The sequence below is a fragment of the Gracilinanus agilis genome, chromosome 3 (genome assembly GCF_016433145.1).
Source record: "Gracilinanus agilis isolate LMUSP501 chromosome 3, AgileGrace, whole genome shotgun sequence".
Lineage (NCBI taxonomy): Eukaryota > Metazoa > Chordata > Mammalia > Didelphimorphia > Didelphidae > Gracilinanus > Gracilinanus agilis.
The window spans coordinates 174326385-174349294 of record NC_058132.1 but is presented as its reverse complement, the minus strand read 5'-3'; the positions used below and the strand labels follow the sequence as shown (position 1 = coordinate 174349294).

The window sequence follows — 22910 nt, the reverse complement described above, 5'->3', positions numbered from 1 at the left end:
TTAAATTTGAGGTGTCTCTAGCACTTACAGTTTGAAATGCCCAATAGACAACTGGAATTGAAGCTCACAATAGAGCCTGAGGCCAGATATATAAATTGTAGGAGTACTTAGTAGAGAGAGTTTAATTAGATCCATGGGAACTAATGATGTGTCAGAGAGAATATGTAGAGTAGGAAGTCTATGAGATATCCTTGGAGAATGGTCTGAGTGATAATCAGGAAAGGAGCCTAACAAATATGAAAAAAACCAAAAAAGTGTCATCAAAGTCCAGAGAGGTAAGAGTGGTCAGCAGTGTCAAGTACAGCAAATATGTTGAAAAGGATAAGGACTGAAAAAAGATGATCAGATATTATAGCTTAGAGCTTATTGTTTACTTTGGAAAGAGCAGTTTCAGTTGAGTGATGGTGTCATAAGCCAAAATACAAAGAGTTTAGGAGTGAAAGGAGAGGAAGTGAGGCAATGAGGATACATAGTTTTTACCAGGAGTGTGCCTGACAAAGGAGAGATATATGAGATATAAATACTGAGAGAAAAGAAGTGAGTGTAGGAAATGATATGCATGGATTTTGAGATAGAGCTAGGGAGGAGAAGCCATTGTCAACTTGAAGGAGAAAGAAAAGGTTTAGGAAAGCTTTTTAGGGAGTGGTGAGAGTGAGGTTTGGAATCAGCTGGGAAAGAATAAAAGGGCTTCCTGGATGCAGAGGCCTCAGTTATAAAGATCATAATGACAATTCTTGGTTTGACTGTGGATTCTTGGACACCTTGCAATAACTACATACTCTCCAGGACTCTGACCTACAACTTTAAACCACCATTTGAGGTAAATATTTTTGTAGAGATCCAGGTGTCTTTGTGCCCAATTGAAAATGATATAAAAGAATTTATCTCAAGCAAATCCACCTCATGCTTTATCTGAGAGAATAAAGTTGGAAACATGATGGACTGAAGCAAATGCACATCTTATTTCAAAAAATATAATTTATCAAACAAAGGTCAATAGCTAAATAGTGACTCATCCTAGAAAGCTCAGTGTTGACAAATACAAGCAGTTGATTCATTGCAGACATTTCCTTTTGTCATCATTCTGCTCTGGGAAAAATACATGAAATGGTACTTTTTTCCTCATTAGGCTTCAGGAGACATAAAAACTGATTCTCCAAAAGAAGTGCAATTAATATATAATCTTGATGTGACCTAAAATGTTCTTTTAGAGCATTTCCTGGGGCACTAAGAGAATTTACATTGGGTTACATAGCCAATATTTGTCAGAGGCAGGACTTGAATCCTGATCTAACTTCAAGGCCAACTTTCTATTTACCACACCACACTGCTTGTCTGAGCAATAGACTAAGACGAACTGAATTCAGAATGTGTTGCCCAGATTACTACATGCAGTTGGATAGGCAGCCCATTCAGTTAATTCATCAGCTCTTTATATCTTGGTCAAGCACTGGAGCAAAGCCTGGAAATGAAGTGGAGAAAGAAAGCAAATTGGATAGCATTTGGGAAATGTACAGCATTGTCTGTCATCCCAGGCTATACTAGAAAAACATCTTCTAAAAACATATTCTTCCTATGAAGGTATAAGATTTTGAATTATGAAATATAACAGTATCCAAAGAACCAAGATTTTGGTAACCTAAAGGGTGTTGGTGGGTATAAGTAGGCTGTAGCATATTGCCAGTAATCATGTATATAAAAATTGGAGCAAAAATATTTCATCCAAGTAAGAAACGTATGATGAGGAAAGGAGTTAGGCAGTCATGTTTTGAAGGCCAAGGATAACCAATGACCATCCTGATTTTTATGCTGGTACTGAAGAAATATTAAAAGACCTAAGAGGAATGTTTTCATCATGTTTGGTAAATCTTATATGGAGAGTTTCTGGGAGAACATGGACAAGAAATGCATGATATGAAAAAGCCTGAATGGTTTTGTGATCTGAATTGTTGAAAAGAATAACCACATTAATGAAATCACAGCTCTGTGAAAGTTTTAATTCCAAAATCAATGATTCTATAAAAGGCTATATTTTGTTCAAGTAAAACTAAAAATAATATCTATTTCCACTTCATAAAACTTCACAAACTGTTTTTAAAAACATTTTAAATCTGTTCAAAGAACTGTATAACTCTAAAAACGTAATCAAATGCCATAGATTTCAGTTAAAAATAATTAGTAATTTCTCTGGTTAACAAAGGCTTTCCATGCTTTTTACAAGTTAGCCCTAAACCCTTTCTATTAATTCTTTTTTAAAATGGCTGTGTTACAAGAAAGTTTGAATATGAATCATCAGTGAAAAGAATACTAGACATGGGAGTCACAAGATCTGAGTTCTGTGTCTTGGCCCTAATTACTAGGTGACCTTGGGGAAATGACTTGGACTTTCTGGGCTTCAGTTAGATTAGAACTCTAAGATTAGACATGCCCACATACATCACCAGATAATTTTAATTTTTTTAATGTGTAGAAGATGGAAGCAAGAGTTAACAGAATAAATATAAAATCATAGGGCAGTGTTTCTAAGAATATTGTGCGAGTATTGTTTAATTTCAGAAATAAGAAAAGGTGATAAAAAAAAGGTGAACAACAAAAAATTGGGGGTGATGAGGTAAGGAGGGGTTCAAAGAAAGGAAGAGACTGATAATCCAGGTGGATAAGACAATATCATCTGAAAATAGAAAAGCACAGGTGCCCCATTCTTATTTGCTTCTTATAATTGATGTGATGTAGTATAGAATAGTGGTCTCGAAAGTTGTCGCTCTTTACCCTCATAGATTTACCTTAGGTTGACCCTTTGGAATTCCAAACTAATGAATGGAAAGATATAACCCATCCTCCCTAAAATATCATTTGAGAGACTTGTTTCAAAGATATCACACCTCTTGCCTGTTATCACCTAACATTCCCTATCTCTAAGAAATTTCTGACCTTTCCCCTTCCACTGCAGGAGTCAGCTCCTCAGGGTAATTATAACATAACCATCACCCAGACACCCACTACTACAAGGTACCATTGAGAAAATCCCCTCTCCCCAAAATACCTAAATCCTATTTACATTACTTCATGATTTTAGTAGGTGTCCCTTAGCTGGTTCTGGCTACTGGGATAATAATTAATGAGAAAGATCTGTTTCCTCCCACCTATTCATTTTCAGTAGGACAGCAAAAGATATTTAGGCATGAATTGGTTGCAGTCTGCATCACACAATATTAATATTTTCCCCCAAACATACCCTTACTCTTAGTTACCCTATATCAATCAAGTTATCCTTCCTATTCCTTTTACATTACTGGAGTCATCCTTTGCCTCATCTTCATTCACTCATTATATCCAGTCATTTGTCAAGTAAGAAACATTATTTCTGTCTCCAAAGTATCTTGGATCTTTCTTCTTATTTTTATTTACAGAGTTAATAGCACACAGTCACCCTTACCTAGATAAATGCAATAGCTTACTAGTCTCCCAGCCCCAAGTGTCTTCCCCTCTCAAATCAGTCTTCTACCAAATAAGCTCCAGTGATATAAATTCCTCTATTTGGAATTAAAAACCCATAACAACATGGCCTTTTTCCCAACCTTATATCCTTATTATGCACCACTCTCCTTCCTGCACTATTAAAGTTCAACCAAACTAGCCACCATGTTGCCATATGACATTCTGTCTTCCTTCCCTGTGCCTATCATTGGCTATCCTCTATACATGGAAAATACTCCTCAATTTTGCCTTCGAGATTCTTGTTTCCTCTAAGACTCAACTCAAGCACCACTTTCTATATAAAGATTTTTCCAATCCCACCTCCCCAACTTCTAGTAACCTCCCTCTCCATATTACCATGTATATATTCTGCATACACTTATTTATGGACTTAATTATTACCCACCCAACCTCATCCCTTAAGAACATAAGCTCCTTGAGTGTAGATAGTTTCATTTCTGTCTTTAGTACCTAATGAAATGTCTGGCACAATGTAGATACTTGATAAAAGCTATTGATTGATTAATAATTGGAAGGAGCTTCTAAAGCAATGGAATCACAAATTAAATTTCAACATTGGAATACTTAGTTGAATCATCAAGTCATGAAACAAACCATGGGAAGAATAAATGTTTTTTTAAAAGATACAAAAAAGATAAGCAATAGATTTTAAAAGATTTTGCAGAGTTCTAGATTCAGAGACTGGGGAGAAATACAACTGTTGGACCATAAAGTATTTATTTGGCAAATGCTACCAAAACAGATTAAAAACCTTCACCAGGAAAGATTATATAAGCCAAAATTTTCTCCCCACAAATATCTGCTGTATGTCTCCTGAAACTGTACTTAAAGGAACTACTGAACTTAAAGATGAGTTATACATTTTTCTTTTACAAAAAGAGGTTTCCTAAATTTGCTGACCTTTTCTGTGACAGTGGCTGTCAGTAGCATATGACCTAGCAGATTTTTTGAAAAATAAGAGGCATTTAATGTGTTCCTTCAAGATAAAAGTGACATTTTTAAGTGTTGATGTCTTGCTTTTTAATATTTTTAATCCCTCTTCAACTCTCTCTTATTACAAAAATAGTTTTTAAAAAGAGAGGAAAGCATGCTAGCAAAGCTAAACAAAGCATCCAAGGTTACCTTCCTCTGCAAAGAGGGAAATCAGGTACATTTTCATATCCTTTATTCAAAGTCCAATTTGGTAATAATTACACAGGACTCTTTTTTCCTTGTTTTCTTTATATTTAAAATATTATCATTGTATATCTTTTCATCTTATTGCTTGCATTTTTCATCAATACGCATAATTCTTCCCTTGCATCCCTATAGTCTACATTCTTTTTTTATGGTAAAGTCCCACAATCTGTATATCCATAAAAAAAAAAAAAAAAAGAATGTAGACTACTTGGTTTGAGGTTCTTTGATCCTTTAAAAAGTACCCTAAATCATCTTTGTTTTTTGACCCAATAGTTCTTTAAGATTGAGTTTAGTTTCCAATTAATTTTAACACTTTAAATATATTTTTTCTTAAATTGTGATCAGTAAAGGGCATGTATAATATTTCTGCTTTTCTGAATTTGTATGAGGTTTTTAAGTTCTAAGATCTGATCAATTTTTGTAAAGGTGCCTTCCATAGCTAAAAAATAAATAAGCTCCTTTCTGCTTCTATTCAGTAATTACCAAATATCTAGATATATTTTAAAGAGTTTTTTTTAGTAAGTATAAAAGAAGACATAGTATCTCACAGTATAGCAATTCACTTTGCAGAATCAAGCAAAAAACCAGAAAACTTCATAGTGTAATGCCATGAATCATGTTTGATTATAAATAGCTATTAGTGATTTTTTTATTTTTAAAAATTATTTTAACATGCTTTTCTTTTTAAATATTAAGTTCCAAATTTTCTCCCTATTTCCTACCCTTCCCCTATCCACTGAGAAGGTAAACAATATCATTTATACATGTGAAATCATGCAAAAGCTATTTCCATATTAGCCTTGTCAGAAAAATAAAGTGAGAAAATTATTTTTCAGTTTGCATTTCATCAATTCTATCTGGACATGAATAGCTTTCATCATGAGTTCTTTGGATCATTTTATTAATTAAAGTAGCCCAGTCTTTTGCAGTTAATCATCATTACAACATTGTTTTTGCTGTGTACACTGCTCTCTCTCAGTTCTTCTCACTTCACTTTATATCAGTTCATATAGGGTCTTGTTATGTTTTTTTCTGAAACCACCACCCTTCTCATTTTTTAGAGCACAGTGGTACTCCATGACAATCATATGCCACAATTTGGCTAGTCATACCCCAGATGATAAGCATCCCCTCAATTTCCAATTCTTTGCCACCACAAAAAGAGCTGCTATATTTTTTACGTATACTTTCTTTTCCTTTTTCTTTGATCTCTTTAGGGTATAGATCTACTAGTTGTATTTCTGAATCAAAAAGGTATGCATGATTTTATATTCCTTTAGGCATAGTTCCAGATTGTCTGCTAGAATGGTTTAACCAGTTCACTTCTCCACCAACAGTTCATTAATGCATCTATTCTCCAGTATCCCCTCCAGCATTTGTCATTTCTGATAGATATGAGCTGGTACCTCAGAGTTGTTTTAATTTATTTTTCTCTAATCAATAGTAATTTAGGCATTTTTCATATAACTATAGATAGTTATTTCTTCTGAACACTGCCTATTTATATGCTTTGACCATTTATCAATTGGGGAATAGCTCTTTATTTTTTTAAATTTGGCTCAGTTCCCTATATATTTGAAAAATGTGAACTTTTTCAGAGAAACCTACTGTAAAATGTTTTGATTCATTCTGTGATACCTTTTAGCAAATGTAATAGAGTTGCACAAAGAGGAATTTTTATAGCTAAGGTAAAGAAGAAGGAGTAATGCTTGATTAATTGGTTCAAAGAAATAAGAATACATATACACACACACAGTTAGGTTTAGATGTCTGTCTTACCCAATAGGAAGATAGAAGAGGAAGGGGAGAAGAGAGATGGCAGAAGGAAGGACAGCATGAATGATAAAAGAGAGGACAAATTATAGGGGCAGAAGCAAAACAAACAGAAGAAAATAGAGTAGAGGGAACTACACAGTCATCATAACTATAAATGTGAATGAGATGAATTAATCCATAAAACTGAAACTGATAGCTGAATGGATTAGAAACCAGAATCCATTAATATGTTGTATAGAAGAGACATTGAAACAGAAAGACACAGTTAAAATGAAGGGCTGGAAAAGAATCTGTATTATGCTTCAGCTGAAGTAAAAAAGGCAAGGCCAGCAATTGTGTCTCAAATTAAAAGCAAAAACAGACCCAATTAAAAATAATAATCAGGGAAACTATAATATCTTTGAGAATGTCATATTCCAAGCCCTCTGCTCCCTTACCATGGAAGCTTTTTCTGGTATGATTCTACTATGGCTCTATATCATTTGAACTGTTTCTTTCTGTCTGCTTGCAATATTTTCTCCTTGACCTGAGAGCTCTGGAATCTGCCTGTAAAATTCCTGGGAGTTTTCATTTTGAGAATTTTTTCAGTTGCTGATCAATGGATTCTTTCCATTTCTATTTTACCATCTGGATCTAGGATATTAGAGCAGCTTTCTGTTATAATTTTTTGAAATATGATGTCTAGGCTTCTTTTTTGATCACGGCTTTCAGGTAATCCAATAATTCTTTTTAAAAGTTTTTTTTTCATTTCACAATTACATGTAGTAATCTTCAAAATACATTTCTCAACATTATGAGATCCAAATTATCTCCCTCCTTCCCAGCAGTAGTGAGCAATTTGATCTGGGTTATACATGTATTATCATGCAAAACTTGCTTCCATATTGGTCATCATTGTAAGAGAATACTCATAAAACCCAAGCTCCAAAATAAAAACACAAACTGAAGTGAAAAATAGTATGCTTTGATCTGCATTCTGACTTACCAGTTCTCTCTGGAGGTAGATAGCATTTCCTGTCATAAGTCCCAAAGTAGCTAAATCTTTCACAATTGATTATCATATAATATTGCAGTTGCTATATAAAACATTCTCTTTGTTCTGCTTTAACTCTTTGTCAGTTCAGGTAGGTCCTTCCAGCTTTTTCTGAAATCATCCTGTCCATCATTTCTTATAGCACAATAATATTCCATCACCATCATATATCACAATTTGTTTAGCTGTTCCCTAATTGATGGACATCCTCTTAATTTCCAATTCTTTGCCACAACAAAAAGAGCTGCTATAAATATTTTTGTGCAAATAGGTCCTTTCTCCTTTTTTAAAAATCTCTTTGACACAATCTAATAATTTTTCATTATATCTCCTCATTCTGTTTTCCAGATCAGTTGTTTCCAATGAGATATTTCACATTTTCTCCTATTTTTCATTCATTTGACTCTGTCTTATAGTTTTTTTGACATCCCATTGAGTCATTGGTTTCCATTTGCCTATTTCTGATTTTTAAGGAATTATTTTCATCAGTGAGGTGTTCTGCCCTTTTTTTCCCATTTGATTAATTTTTAAAGAGTTCTTGTGTTCAATGAATTTTGTACCTTCTTCTCTGTTTGGCCTAATTTTCTTTTAAAGGAGTTCTTCAGTGAATTTTTGTGCTTTTTTTGCTATTGGACCAATTCTATTTTTTGTACCTCTTTTGTTTATTGTTCAATCATATCTGACTTTTCATGATCCTATTTAGGATTTCCTTAGTGAAGATATTGGAGTGGTTTGCTACTTCCTTCTCCAGATCTTTTTACAGTTCAGGAAACTGAGACAAGCAAAGCTACATGACTTGCCCAGAGTAACATAGTTAGCATGTGTCCAAGGCCAGATTGGAATTCAGGAAGATAAATCTTCTTGAATCAGGCCTGCCACTCTATCCCTTGTATCACCTAGCTGCCCATGCCTCTTTTACTAAGATGTTAATTTTATTTTAATAATTTTCTTACATCACTCTCATTTGATTCTTCTTCTACTCTTAACTTTAGTCCAGTTAACATTTTTCTTTGAAGCTTTGTTTATACCTGTTTTCACATTGTTATCTTTTCCCAAATTTGTATCCTGGCCTTCCCTACCATGTAGTAGCTTCTTATGGTAAAGTTCTTTTTTTGTTGTTTGCTCAGCCTATTATTTCACTTTGAATTTTATATTAAAGTTAGTCTCTGCTCCCAGTAAGGCAGTATACTGAAAATACTGTTTTTAGTAATAAGATAATAGAGTGTAGGTTCACTATTCCTCTTTCGCATTGTGGTTTAGTACTTGAGTTTTCATTCAGAGCAATGATAGTACATAGCAGTAAATTGTATTAAAATAAATAGAGTGTGTCATAACTTACATATCTTTTGTTTTCTTTTGTTTTCTTTTGCTTTTATTCATCTGTACATCCCACAACTCTCTCCCTCCCCATTCCCTATTGAGCAGTTAAAAAAAATAAACCACCAAAAGAAAGCCTTCAAGATATAGTCCAACAAAACAAATTTTCTTATTGGCCAAATCTATAAGTATATATCTCTTTCTGAATTTTAACTTCATCACCTCCTAGTCAGGAAGTAGTGTGTTTCATCTTGATGATTTAGGTTGTCATAGTTTAGCTTGTATTGATCAAAATTCTAAAGTCTTTCAAAATTATTTTTCTCTATTGTTTTTTCATCATATAAGGTTTTCCCCCCTAATTTTGCTCACTTTCCTTAGTATTAATTAGTAGAAGTCCTCCCAGTTTTCTCTGAAACTGTCAACAGTATTCCATTCCATTCTATATGCTACAGTTAATTTAGCCATTCCCTTATATATAGATATCCCTTTAGTTTCCAATTTTTAGCTACCACAAAAGAAGCTGCTAAGATATTTTGTATATATAGGTCCTTTTCCTCATTCTTAAATCTTTTGGGAATACAGAGCTAGTAGTGTATTATTGGATCCAAAAATACAAACAATTTAGCAGCTTTCTTTCCCTAATGTCTGAACCAATTTATAGCTCCACCAAAAGGGCATTATTATGCCTGTTTTCCCACATCACTCCAACATTTGTCATTTTCCTCTTTTGTCATCTTTGCCAGTCTTGGAAATGTCTGAAACTTAGAGCTGCTTTAGTTTGCATTTCTAGAATTATTAGTGACTTTAAACATTTAAGTGGTTTTTGATAGCTTGGATTTCTTCTTTTGAAAACTGCCTGTTTATATCTTTCAACCATATTTATTAGTTTCCTATACTTAAAAACCTTTCACTAAATCCTGTCAGACTCTGAAGCTATATCTCTCCTCCTTTTGTCAACCAAATGCACTGAAAATGCTGTCTATACTTACCATCCCCAATTCCTTTCTTCTCATTGACTCTTTAACCCTTTGCAGTCTAGGTTCTAATATCATTATTCAACTGAAACAAGTCTCTCCAAAGCTGCTAGTATCTCTTAATTGCCAGATCTAATGGCCTTTTCACAATCCTCATCTTTCAACTTATCTGCTGCATACTGTACTGTTAACTCCCCTTTTTCCAATGAGATAATACATGTAAAGTGTTTAGCACAGTGCCTTGTACATAGTAGGTGCTATATAAATGCTCATTTCCTTCCCTTCCTTTCAAACATATCTAGAAAATGTACCAGTCTGAATCTTGTGGGTAGATTTTTTTTAAGTCAACCATGAGTCATTTTTCCAACCCAAGGTGACACAGGAAAACAATCTATAAGTCTGAGATACTGGGGTCAGAATATGGCCTGGAGCCAGTACCCATGTGGAGCATCAACACCCAAGAGGAGGTTGTACCCTAGGGCAAGAGGAGGTCCCAGACTCATACCAGGGTACAAAGTGAAAGAAAAAGGAGGAGGGTATCAAGGGAAAAATAAGGGAAGATATGTCACATACTACATCTTTCTGGGTTATCAATATAGAACAGATTGAGGAGGGAAACTGTACTGAGAGGTTGTATTCCTGGGTGAGGAGTGGTTGCTGGCCTGATGAAGTGTTTCCAGAAGCAAGTAGCTGCTCTAATGGTTCAGATTTCAGGAGCAAAGAAGAGTCTTAATTCCAGCTTCTAGTCCAGTCTACAACCTTCAGAGGAATAACCAGGGCTGAAATTCCAGACCAAAAGGAATGCTGTAGTCCTACTGCTGAGCTAGTAGACCTCCTCCACTGATTGATAGGGGCCGAGTCCAGTGGTAGTCTACTGTTGTTCATAACCAAAACTAGAAAAGGAACTTGCAGCACTAAGTAATCAGACTCTGCCTTGGATTGGACTGCTTCGAAGGTACTGAAAGCTTACAGGACTCCTGCCAGAGCTGTCCCTGAGAACCTGGAATAAAGCAACACTCAGTGCCCCAAGAAAGATGGAGATCTAAGCAAGCAAACAAAAAAATCCTACTGCTAAAAGCATTATGACAACAAACCCAGAAGAAGAGAATGACTTCAAAATATCTACGAGCAAACCCGTAAAGAAAAACACAGCTTGGACATAAGTTACTGGAAGAGGTGAAGCAAAGATTTTAAAAAGAAATTTAAAAGAAATGAGAACAAGAAAGAATTGGAAAGGGAATTAACAGCTTAGTGAAAAAGGTAAAAACTAACTAAAAATTAGAATGGACCAAATAGAAGCCAATGAATACATGAGATAATATAAAAATGTTTTTAAAAGGTCAGAAGACTAAAAAAAAGAAGAAAAATGTATGGTACCTCATAGCAAAAAACAACTGACCTAGAAAGCAAGGTGAGAAAAAAATTAATCATAAGCATACCTGAATGCCACAACCAAAATAAAAAGAGCCTAAACATATAAGAGAAAATTGCTCAGGTCTCTTAGAACCAGGGGACAAAGTAGAAATAGAAATAATACATTGATTACTTCTTGAAAGAGACCGCAAAATGAAAATTCCTAGGAACAAAATCCAGAGATCCCAAGTCAAAGAAAAAAATACTGAAAACAATTCAAAAGAAAGAATTCAGTTACTAAGGAGCCACAGTCAGGATTACATATGAGTTAGCAGCCACCACTACAAAGGATCAAAGAACTTGGAGTACAATAAAAGCAAAGCACAGAGCCTAGTCTTACCCACCAATATGGAGTACAATCCTGTTATTGTTCAGTCATTTCAGTTGTGTCTTGTCTCCTTGTGATCCCTTTTGTGGTTTTCTTGGCAAAGATATTGGAGTATTTTGCCATTTCCTTCTCTAATTCCTTTTACAGATGAGGAAACTGAGGCAAACATGGTTAAGTGGCTTGCCCAAGGTCACACAGTTAAGTGTTGAATTTGAACTCAGCTCTTCCTGACTCCAGGACAGAACTCTGTCTAAAGCACCATCTAGCTATGCAGTCCTATAAGAGGAGAAATGGCTCTTTAATAAAATAGAGGATTTCTAAATTTTCCTGATTAAAAGACAAGAGCTGTTTAAAAACTTTGAATTTCAAACATAGAACTTAAAAAAGTAAAACATGATTGAATGACAGTAAAAGACAGAGATAAACTACTTACATTCAAATATGGAGAGAGGATAGATATTTTCCACCTCTCTGATCATCAAGTGTCATCGAGGGAATCTAATTGACAATTAGGGGAATAATTATTTTGTGTCTCATTGGTTTTAAGAGAAGAGTGAAAAGAAAAAACAATAAAAGGCTTGGAAGGAACAGAAAGGTTAGGGGGAATTATCACGTAATCAAGATATGAAAGTAGACATCTCTACAAAGTAGGAAAGAGAAGTAGGAAGAACAGCTAATAATTGAACCTTACTGTCCGAACTGGGAAAGGAGGAAAGAACACATACACACTTAGTTGGGTACAGAAATACGTTTCACTTAACAAGGAAATAAGAGGGAAATGGGAGAAGTGAAAAAGGGAGGATTAGAGGGAGGGTGTTAGAGTAAGGAAGACATTAGTCTTAAGCAAAAAAAAAATTCTAAGTATGTATAAAATTCTAATTTTTCAATTAAAATTGAAGTGGCAAAGAATGAGAATCAGAAAAGATGCCAATAAATTGTTGACTGAATAAGTTATGTTATAAATGTGATCAAACACTATTGTGTTGTGAGTAATGAGAAAAGGATAGTTTCAGAGAAACCTGGCAAAACTTTTATGAACTGATGCAGAGTGAATTGGACAGAACCAGAACAATTTTCACAATGACAATAATATAGTGGAGACAGACAACTTTTAAAGAATTAGGCACTGATCTGGGTAATGACCAACTATGATTCCAGAGGACTAATGATGTTTACCTCCCTCCTCATAGAGAAGTGAAGGACTCATTACAAAATGAGAAATATTTTGGAGCATGGCCAATATGGAAATTTTGTTTTGCTTGACTATATGTGTTTGTAACATGAGCTTTTTCTTCATTCTCAATTGAGAGAGAAGGGAAAAGAAGGTGGATTTTTGCTGATAGAAAAAATGAAATATAGTTTTAAAAAACCTTAAAAGTGTGTCATGTACATTTTTGCCTCAGCTATTCATTAAAACATTTATCAGCACACTCCTGATACTTTTTCTTCTGGTTCTCTACCTATTCAACTATTCCATTCCTGCTTTCCTTGCTGACTCATCATCTAGAACAGTGATTCCCAAAGTGGGCATTACCGCCCTCGTGGGTGATGCAGTGATCCAAGGGAGCGGTGATGGTCACAGGTGCATTTATCTTTCCTATTAATTGCTATTAAAATTTAAAAAAAAATTAATTTCCAGGGGGCTAAGTAATATTTTTTTCTGGAAAGGGGGCGGTAGGCCAAAAAAGTTTGGGAACCACTGATCTAGACCATAACCTTTTATTGTTGATGTTCCCCCAGGCCAGTGATGGCAAATATTTTAGGGACTGAGTGCCCAAACTGCAAACCTTACACTGCATGTGAGCCCTCTGCCTTATCTCAGAAAGGGTAGAGAGGAACTTCTCCCATTTGGCTCTTGGGCAGAGGGATGGGTGATGTGAGCAATGTCCTTAGGCATGTGTGGAAATGAGGAGAAGAGCAGCCCCCTCTGGCACACGTGGTTCACCAACATGACCCTAGGCTCTATCCAAGGCCCCTAACTCTTTATCTATTCTCTCCCTGTTGGGGACTGTATAATTCCCTGGATTTAATTATCATGCTTATTTTCATGACTCCCAGACCTATATGTCTAGTCATAGTCTGTCCACTAAGCTTCAATCCTGTGTCACCAATTGTCCATTAGACATTTTCAACTGGCTGTCCTGGAGATAGATGAAACTCAGTTTGTATAGAACAGAATTCATCTCATGCCCCACCTCCAAATCCCTCTTCCAAACTCCCCTATTTCTGTCAAAAACCATAAATCTTCCAGTCTCCCATGTTCATATATTGACTCCCAAATACAGCCAGTTGCTGAATCCTACTTTTTTCTAACTCAAAAACATCTCTTGCATTTGATTCCATATCTCTACTCAAACAACTGCTACATTAGTTCAGGTCCTTATTGTTTCATCTAGATTTTTATAGCAGTCCTATTTAGTCTCTTGCCTTAAATCTCTCCATAATTCAGTGCATCATCCATACTACTGCCTAAATGATTTTTCTTAAGTAAAAATTCACTGTTACTCTCCTACTCAGTCAACTCCAATGACTTTCTAGATTTTGTAGGAACAATTGTATTCCCCTCTATTTAGTTTTTAAAGCCCTTTCACAATTTGACTTATCTTTCTAGATTCATTGTTCATTGGCCCCCTTCCTATACTCTGTGATCCAACCAAATTTTACTTCTCTCTGTTTCTTATAATACTTCATCTCTTGTCATACTTGGAATGCTTCATAGAATTCTAATTTACCCTCAAGATGTGGCTCAAGGGCCATTTTATACATGAAGCCTGTCCTACAATTTCTAGTACTCTCAAATTACCTTTATAACTATTTTGTATTTATTCTGTATATCCATTTACCTGTGCATATTTATATATCCCTGTTGTTTCTCCTTTACAATATAAACTCTTTGCAAGAAAGGATTGTTTCATTTATTGTATGTGTCCCCAGCACCTAGCACAGTGCTCGGCTCAGTCAGTGTTTAATAAATATTTATTGAGTAAATGATTCCAAAGAGTTTCAGTAGTATTTGAACCCATTTCTTAAAAATATAAAAGTCAACATTTCTGAGTTTGCATGTAGTAACAACTGATTTATGAAAATAGAAATTCATTATTTGAATTTCAAGAAAAACCTTTGCACACTTGGTTGAAGTTTGAAAAATAGGTATCATGATTTAGAAAGCAGAACCAACAATGCATTTCTTCCCTTTGAAGCTGCATATCTTTGTAAAATATCTTTTTTAGATATGATAACCAATAAAACAAAACAATCCAAATTTGAATGTACATGTATAGGGATAAGGACTAGGACTCATCTTGCAATTTGATTTAGAGAACTCCCTGATAAGAACCTCTACCAATGTGGATTGGCTCTTTCTCCACAACTGATTGTCTTAGTTGCCTACAGCAATAATTTATAAATAAATATACATATGTTGAGGGCACATGTTTTTATATTTTTTTATAAAAGTGTATGAACAAAAGTGAAGAACATCGGTGTAGTGGAATGCTAATTGGGGTATCTAGGAGACATGATTTCAAATCCTATAGCATACATTTCCTAGCTTTGTGACCCTAGGTAGGTCAAATGACATCAGAAAATAAGTTTCTTTGAATATATAGTTAGCAGAACAAAAACACTGCCTTATAGGATTGATGTGTGGAACAAATGAAATAATTGTATAAAACACATTGCAAGTCTCAAAATGCTAAAGCAGTAAAATGAGCTGTTTATATCTATATTATTGCATATCATAGAATATATATAATACATTTTATCTTTATCTCCATCATAATTCTCTTCTCTCATGGGGAATAACCTTCAACCAAAAAACACTGAATTAAAACAACTTAGAGGGAGTTGATACTTGATGAAATGAGGACATTGTAAGGGAGCACTTAGCTGTAGTTGATTAATTCAAGTCACATTGCACAAAATTATATGTATTGAACATATTGTAGGATGAGCCACCAGTAGCTATATTCGGAGATTGTGTTGAAAGCAGGAGGTGCTACCGGACTGAAAAGGGGCACATTTTCTGATTTTCTTCAAAAGAAACAATAGAATCTACAAATTTCTAATCCAAAGAGCTGTACCTCAGCTACTCCCCAAATTCTAGAATATGGCATCTGATCTCATCTTTCAGCTAAAATTTCTCTCTCCAGATTACTGCCAAGTAATTTGGAACTAAGCCTAGAAAGTTACTAAACTGTGAATACCTATTAGTCCAGCAATATCACTACTAGGCCTAAGCCCCAAAGAGATCAAAGAAATAGGAAAAGGACCTATATATACAAAATTATTTCTAGATTTTTTTTTGGTAGTGTCAAGGAACTGGTAACAAAAGGGGTGACCACCAATTGGGAAATAGCTAAACAAGTTGTGGTATATTAATCTAATAGAATACTATTGTGCTATATAAGAAAATGGTGAAAATGACAATTTCAGAGAAACCTGGGAAGACTTCTTATAAACTGATTCTGAGTGAAGTGAGAAGAACTAGAACATAACAACACTGTAAAGACAACTCTGAAATTCAGGGATCAACCATGTGGACCTGTGATGAAAAATATGCTACTCACTTCCTAGCAGAGGTTATGGACTCGGGATGTTTATTGAGATACATACACACACACACACACATATTTTGGACATGGCCAATGTGGTACTTTGTTTTGCTTGGCCATGTATATTTGTAAAAGGGGATTGTTTCCTTTCCATCCTCCCCTTCCAATGGGCAAATAAGAAGGAGAAAAAGTAGATCTTTCTCTTTTAAAAAAATAAAATTTAATTTAAAAAGAAATTAAGACCCTACAGGTTTCTGGTTTTGCTCTTTGATGTTTGCCATTTTCATTAATGGCTTTAATAAAAGTAAAAGTGGCATGCTTATCAAATTTTTAGATTATGCAAACCTGAGTATGATAATGTACAAAATGACAAAACTAGGGTCCAAAAAGAAAGGTAGAATTCGATAAGTTGAAATCTAATAGATATAAATGTAAAATTTTACCCTTGGATTCAAGAAATGGATTTTTTTAAGTACAAGATGAGGGAGACATGATTAGATAGTAGTTTATCTGATAAAGATGAGGAGATTTTAAGGAGTGAAAGCTCAGTCTGAGTCAGCACTGTCATGTGACTGACAAAACAAAAAACAACATGAACTTGGTCTACATTAAGAAAGGCATAATTTTCAGGTGATAATCCTATTATTATACCCTGCCTCATGGAATAATACATTTAGTTCTGAGTACAATGTTTGAAGGACTTTGTCTTTTGGGCAACTAGATGACAAAGTGGATAATAAAAGTGCTGGGTCTGGAGTTAGGAGGACTTGAGTTCAAATATGGCCTAAGACACTTACTAGCTCTGTGACCCTGGGCAAATCATTTAACCCCAACTGCCACTCTTCTGCCTTGGAACCAATACTTAATATCAATTCTAAGGCAGAAGGTAAGGGTTATTTTTTTAAGGACTTTTTTCTCTTTGGATGGTTAGGAGGTGAAATGGAGAGAGTACTGGGCCTGGCATTAGGAGGACCTAAGTTCAAATGTGGCACCTAGCTTGGTGACCCTGAGCAAGTCACTTAACCCTGTTTACCTTGGTTTCCTCATCTATAAAATGAGCTTGGAGAAGGAAATGGCAAAGCACTCCAGTGTCTTTGCCAAGAAAAACCCATAAAGGATCACAAAGAGTCAGATGTGAATGAAACTAAAGAACATCAAACTTTATATAATAAGCATAGAGTAGTGATAGTTTTCTTCAGAGTTAGGAAGACCTCCTGATATGTGCTCTATTTGCTCTATTTGTTACCATGGGCAAGTCATTTCACCTTTCAGTACCTCAAGCACTAAGAGAGGGTCCAGATTAGCTCTACAAATGCAATCACAGATCTGCAAAAAATGTATACACATAAGCATATATAACCTATGTGTAGGTTTCTTAATCTCCAATTAGCCATAAAATCTGGAACATATAACATAAATATTTGGCTAGTTTTAAAAATAGGGAGCAGCATGGGTAGGGCATGCATTGGAAACCTGGATTCAAATACACCACTCCTGACACTTAAATCATTAGGCAAGTCACTTTACTGCTCTGAATCTAGACAGTTTCCTAAAAGCTCTCTACTGTGGTGATATGTATTAATAGGAGAATTTTCCTTATACCTGATATTGAAGAAATCATAGATCCTTCAAATATTAACTTAGCAATAAAAATAGTTACATAGGACAAAGAAACTAAAAAAAAAGTGAAATACAATTTAGCCTAAAGTTGAAATAATGGAAGTTTTTGACTATTTGAACAACCCATTTAGTAAAAGAAGTGCCAAATGTTATTGGGGTTTTTTTTTTAGTAGTAGTAACGGGAGAATTTATATTTTGTGTAGAAAATTCTTGGATCTCTTCCTAGTAAATATGTATCATGTTCTTATGTTGCTTTTAACTATACTATTAGTCACTAAAAGTCATAGTTGTAGAAACCTTCTCATGATTAATCAGCCTTGGGATCTGTTTTGGTTGTAATTTATTTTCAAAGTAAGTATGTAAAACTGGTTATACTGTCATCACTAGTCAGATAACTCTGCATTTCTCTCGTAATTTAGGTTCTAAAGGTTGGCAAAGTTTGTGCTGATCGTACTAGGATTTACCATCAACTGAAACATTTCAAATACAAGTTGTACCAGGAATGTTGCTCTATTGCAAAGACTGAAGAAGTTGAAGATGAACAGGTCAAAGAAACTGTTGAACGAATTTTCAGTCAATCAAAAGAGAGTGGCTGGATTCAGGAGGTAAATTGGATTCTATATTATTATAACAATGATCGCTTTCCATTAAGTAAAGAGCCTTTCACAACTATACTGCAATTGGAAGTTACTAGACAAAATAAAATTTAAAACAGTTTTCCTCATTTCTTGCTCTCTTCTTTATTTTCTCTTCTTTCTTCCCACATAAGGCTTTTCCATGCACATTGTTTTTTCTCTCTTACATAATCATTTAGACAATCTCATGCATTCATTCCATAAATAATTATAAGAGGCAGTAACACTATGGTAAACATATTAACAAGTCAGTAGAACAAGACCTCTACCTCTACCTCTACCTCTACTTCTACATTTCTTGTTGTCTTTTATATTTACTGAATCCATCCCACTCCTTATTGACAGAGTACAAGACTTAGCATATGCCTGTCTGTTTTCTATTCTTTTATTTATTCATTTTTGTTGTTGGTTGTTGTTTTTTTGGGGGGGAAGGGGTAACTGTTACCTTCCATTCTGAAATTAGTATTGTGTATTGGTTCTAAGACCTAAGAGCCATAAGAGCTAAGCAATGGGGGAGATGTGACTTGATAAGAGTCACACTGCTAGGAAGTATCTGAGGTTAGATTCGAACCTACCACCTCTCATCTCCAGGCCTGGCTCTCAATCTGCTAAGCCCCCTAGTTTCCCCCTGCCTTCTATTCTTTAGACTAGTTCATATGACTTGGGATTGAGTAAGCATCCTGCTGCCTGCCACCCACATCTTCCTCTTGGGGACATAGAGCTAGGTAGTAAAGACTAGAACTGGCTATTGAGAGGAGTGCAGAGGTTTAGGCCAAAGTGCTGATTTTTTTTTAAACTCTTATCTCATTAATAGTAAATTTGATAGCAGGGATATAGCTGATAGTTTTTAAAAGTGTACCTGGCATCGCTTGGCAGCCTTCAGATACTGTCATGGTCCAGCTGTTAGGACTTTTTTTATTTTACATTTATAGGGAATGTAATAATCTTTTCAATCATATCTATTTATAAAATTGCTGAAGACATAACAAAGAGATTATCAATTTCTAGATTTAATTTTCTAGCTAGCGGTTTACACCAACTTTTTTTTTTTAAACCCTTGTACTTCGGTGTATTGTCTCATAGGTGGAAGATTGGTAAGGGTGGGCAATGGGGGTCAAGTGACTTGCCCAGGGTCACACAGCTGGGAAGTGGCTGAGGCCGGGTTTGAACCTAGGACCTCCTGTCTCTAGGCCTGACTCTCACTCCACTGAGCTACCCAGCTGCCCCCTTACACCAACTTTTTAAAAAATTCCTGATCTGTCTAATGCCTGAGGCTCTTTAGAGGAAATGTTTTAGTAGAAAGGAAATAAAAGGAAGTTAATTTAGAGAACTAAGTCTTCATAATAGTTAGCAAAATGAAAAGGAAAAAAGGGAACCAAAAAGGAGGAACTACTCAACCCATTTCTTGCTCTTTAGAGAGCTGTTCTCACAGCATATGACATTGTTATTGGTTTTCTCCTTCAGTAATTATTCTTCCTCTGTGCTCTCCTTTACCTCTCATTTTGACCCCTTAGATTTTTTTTCATTTCTTTACTTAAGCTTTTTACCTTTTGCTTTCTTCCCCTCAAACCAAGTTTTACTCTTTCTGACCTTTCTTACTCTTTGTCATCTACCTTCATGTTTTGTCACTTATATTAGAGAAGAGAGGAGAGATCTGTGCTCTATGCAGCAACTTCTGCCACCAACCTTCCCAGGCAGCATCAAATCTTTGTTTCCCTTTGTTATTGTTTAATCTTCTTTACTTACCTACTTGAAGACTTACCTGTCACATCTTTGCTTCAGTAGAAAATTGTATCAGTCTTTAGAAAGGTACTATATAAATGTTCAATAAATTTTTAAAAGTCAAATAAGAGCTAGAGAAACTGAAACATTTCCTAGAAACAGCATCTTTTAACAATCACATATTTCATCAAAAGTTTAAGAAAACCCATCACAGAGGTTTGGGACAGCAGAAGTGACTCAGTTTCTGGATCTAGAATAGGGAAGGCTATTCATGCTAAAGGAAAGACAACTGCATTTTATTGCATTAGGAAGAATATCACTTTACATTTGACATTAAAGGGATTTCAAGGTTATTTGTATTTGAGGCTTAATATTCACAAAAAGATCTTTACTTTATGCTCCATCTTCATACTCTCTTTTACCTCTTTCCTCCCACTTAAAAATATTTTGTCTCTAGGACTTCTTTAAAGACTTCTTTTAAAGCTAAGTACATTAAACCCCAGATGAATTCCAGTACATCCTTCATGCTACAATTAAATCCAAAAGTCGTAAGGGATCCTGGTATTCTCAAGTTGACAGCATACATCTATCCCTTTCTCTCGGTCATCAGCATGCTACTGCATATACTCCTTTCATGCATGGCGCTTCTCATTCTGTACCCTCTCAGCAGAATTACTACAATCCCCATCTATCCCTGCCATTCTCTACTATCTGAATGCTCATATTCCTGATTTAGCTTTTGCTTCCCAAACACATCCATCCCTACTGCCTGACTCAGATTTTATGCTTATGTTATTCCCACCTCCTACTTGTATTTTTCTGCTTTCTGTTTTCCTTTATAATCCCTTTCTCCTCCTCCCCATAAACCCAATTTAGCTTTCTTCCCAGAAAAAGCCCCAGCACCCTACAAAATTAATAGACATTATCCTATTTATGGATATCTCAGGTCATGCTCCCAAAGACCTGCCAAATAGGCCATCATTTCATCCTGATTATTCCTTTCTTACTTTCATGATCTATTGCTATTTTGATATTAATGAAAGGGCGTGATTTTCAGTGAGGGAAAAAAGGAGCAAGCTACAGCAAACTATAATGCAGTACATCAAAATTATAACATGTTTTTCCTTTAAGATGGTGGACATAAGTGCTGAAAACTTCCTGAGCAGTTTAGTAGACTATTGCTCTCTGGGAGAGTATGTAAGAACCAAGAAACAAAGAAAGCATTTCAATTTAGTATCCAGTTTCAACTTTGCAGTCATGAGTAATTTGTAAATAGATTGTGTACATTCAACATTATATAAACAAGGGTTTGAGTTGACTGAATACTTGCACTTCCATTAGGACCCTGATAATTGGGTAAATAATATGTTGCTTAATAGAGCAAATTGAAAAACTGATTTTTCTCTTTTATGTGTATCTTTTGAGAGGCAACATGATATACTGGAATGAGGACCAGCCTTAGAGACAGGAAGACAAGTGTTCCAGTCTTACTTCTGACACAGCCTAGATAATAGCAGGTCAATTAATCCCTCAAGGCCTCAGCTGTTGTTATTGTTGGAAGCCAGCTATTTTTCAGACCCGTCCAATTCTTTGTAATCCCATTTGGGGTTTTCTTAACAAAGATTCTGGAATGATTTGCCATTTCCTTCTCCAGTTCATTTTATAGATGAGGAAACTGAGACAAAGAGAGCTAAGTGACTTGCCCAGGGTCATAAAACTTTTAAGTGTCTATGGCTGAATTTGAACTCAGGAAGATGAGTCTTCCTGACTCCAGGCCAGGCACTCTGTCTTCCTCTGTGCCCCAGGTAAATCCCTACAACTCTAGACTTCACATAAGTATCTGATCTTCTTGAAAAAGAGATTTTTCAGCATTGAGTTCCTTATACAAATAAAATTGCAGGTCTAACCTTTAAAAAAACAAAATGCCTTCCCTTTACTTTTCTTAAATTAGAAATCTTTGAATCAGGGTCCTTATTTATACCATTGATTCTTTTTGCTTTAACATGAAGTATAATTAATGCTATTCTTATTTATATGCAAAATAAGGCCTAATTCATCTTTAATTGGTTTCTGCCCTCTATGAAATAACCAGTATTTTTATTGTATGTGCAGAAATATGACCAACTTGAAGAATATCTCAATTTCGCGGATTATTTTCATGATGAGAAGTTTGACTAAGTTGTAACACTTCCTTTGGAGAAGACTTTATAAAATTGCAATGAACATGAAGAACAATGAATACTTGTTTCTGCATACCATGCTGAATATATTTGCACATTTTTGAAGATTTTCATAGCAAAAGCTCTTGTTTTTAAATATATAGGTCCATTTTAATTTTTGTGAAATCAAATCAGTGATCTTATTTTAATATTTTATCTGTGGTACATAGAAAGTGTATGCTAAATAATTTTTTAAAAGCTAATCAATGTATTTTTAAAATCATGTCAGTGACTGTGTAATAGAATACTATATGTCAAGTAAATATGAGTTGTTTATTTCATGCCAGTTTGATGGAGATATGTTGCATTTTAAAGTTGTATTTAGTCTTAAATATTTATGTGTATTTATTGCCTTCCCCCTCCCAAATCTTTTTGCCTGTCCATCTTGCAGTATTAAATGACCTTTACTAACATGTTATTCTTGCTATGACCTAAATCAGTGGGCTGGAAGAAATCTCAGTAGACCGTCAGTTCATTTCCTACCCATCCTACCACTGCAGGACTGTACCTCAACCACCTAGACAGAGTAGTATCATATATGTTCTTAAATATCCCTCTGAAGGGAATTTCAGACCTCTTACTAATCCATTCCAATGTCTCACAATCCTCACACTCAGGAATACTTTAATGTAGTGTCCTTTCA

General features: G+C 35.0%; 1 protein-coding gene across 2 annotated transcripts in view; it reads left to right on the top strand.

Annotated features, from left to right (window-relative positions):
- The window catches only part of CCDC82 (coiled-coil domain containing 82), a 48314-nt gene extending 25973 nt beyond the window's left edge, over positions 1-22341 (top strand). For both annotated transcript variants that reach the window (XM_044668389.1, XM_044668391.1), the window contains 2 exons: positions 18111-18296; positions 22161-22341. In XM_044668389.1, the coding sequence (XP_044524324.1) occupies positions 18111-18296; positions 22161-22226 (252 nt within the window). In that variant the 3' untranslated portion in view covers positions 22227-22341. The remainder of the gene's footprint in view (positions 1-18110; positions 18297-22160) is intronic.
- The last annotated feature ends 569 nt before the right edge of the window (positions 22342-22910 follow it).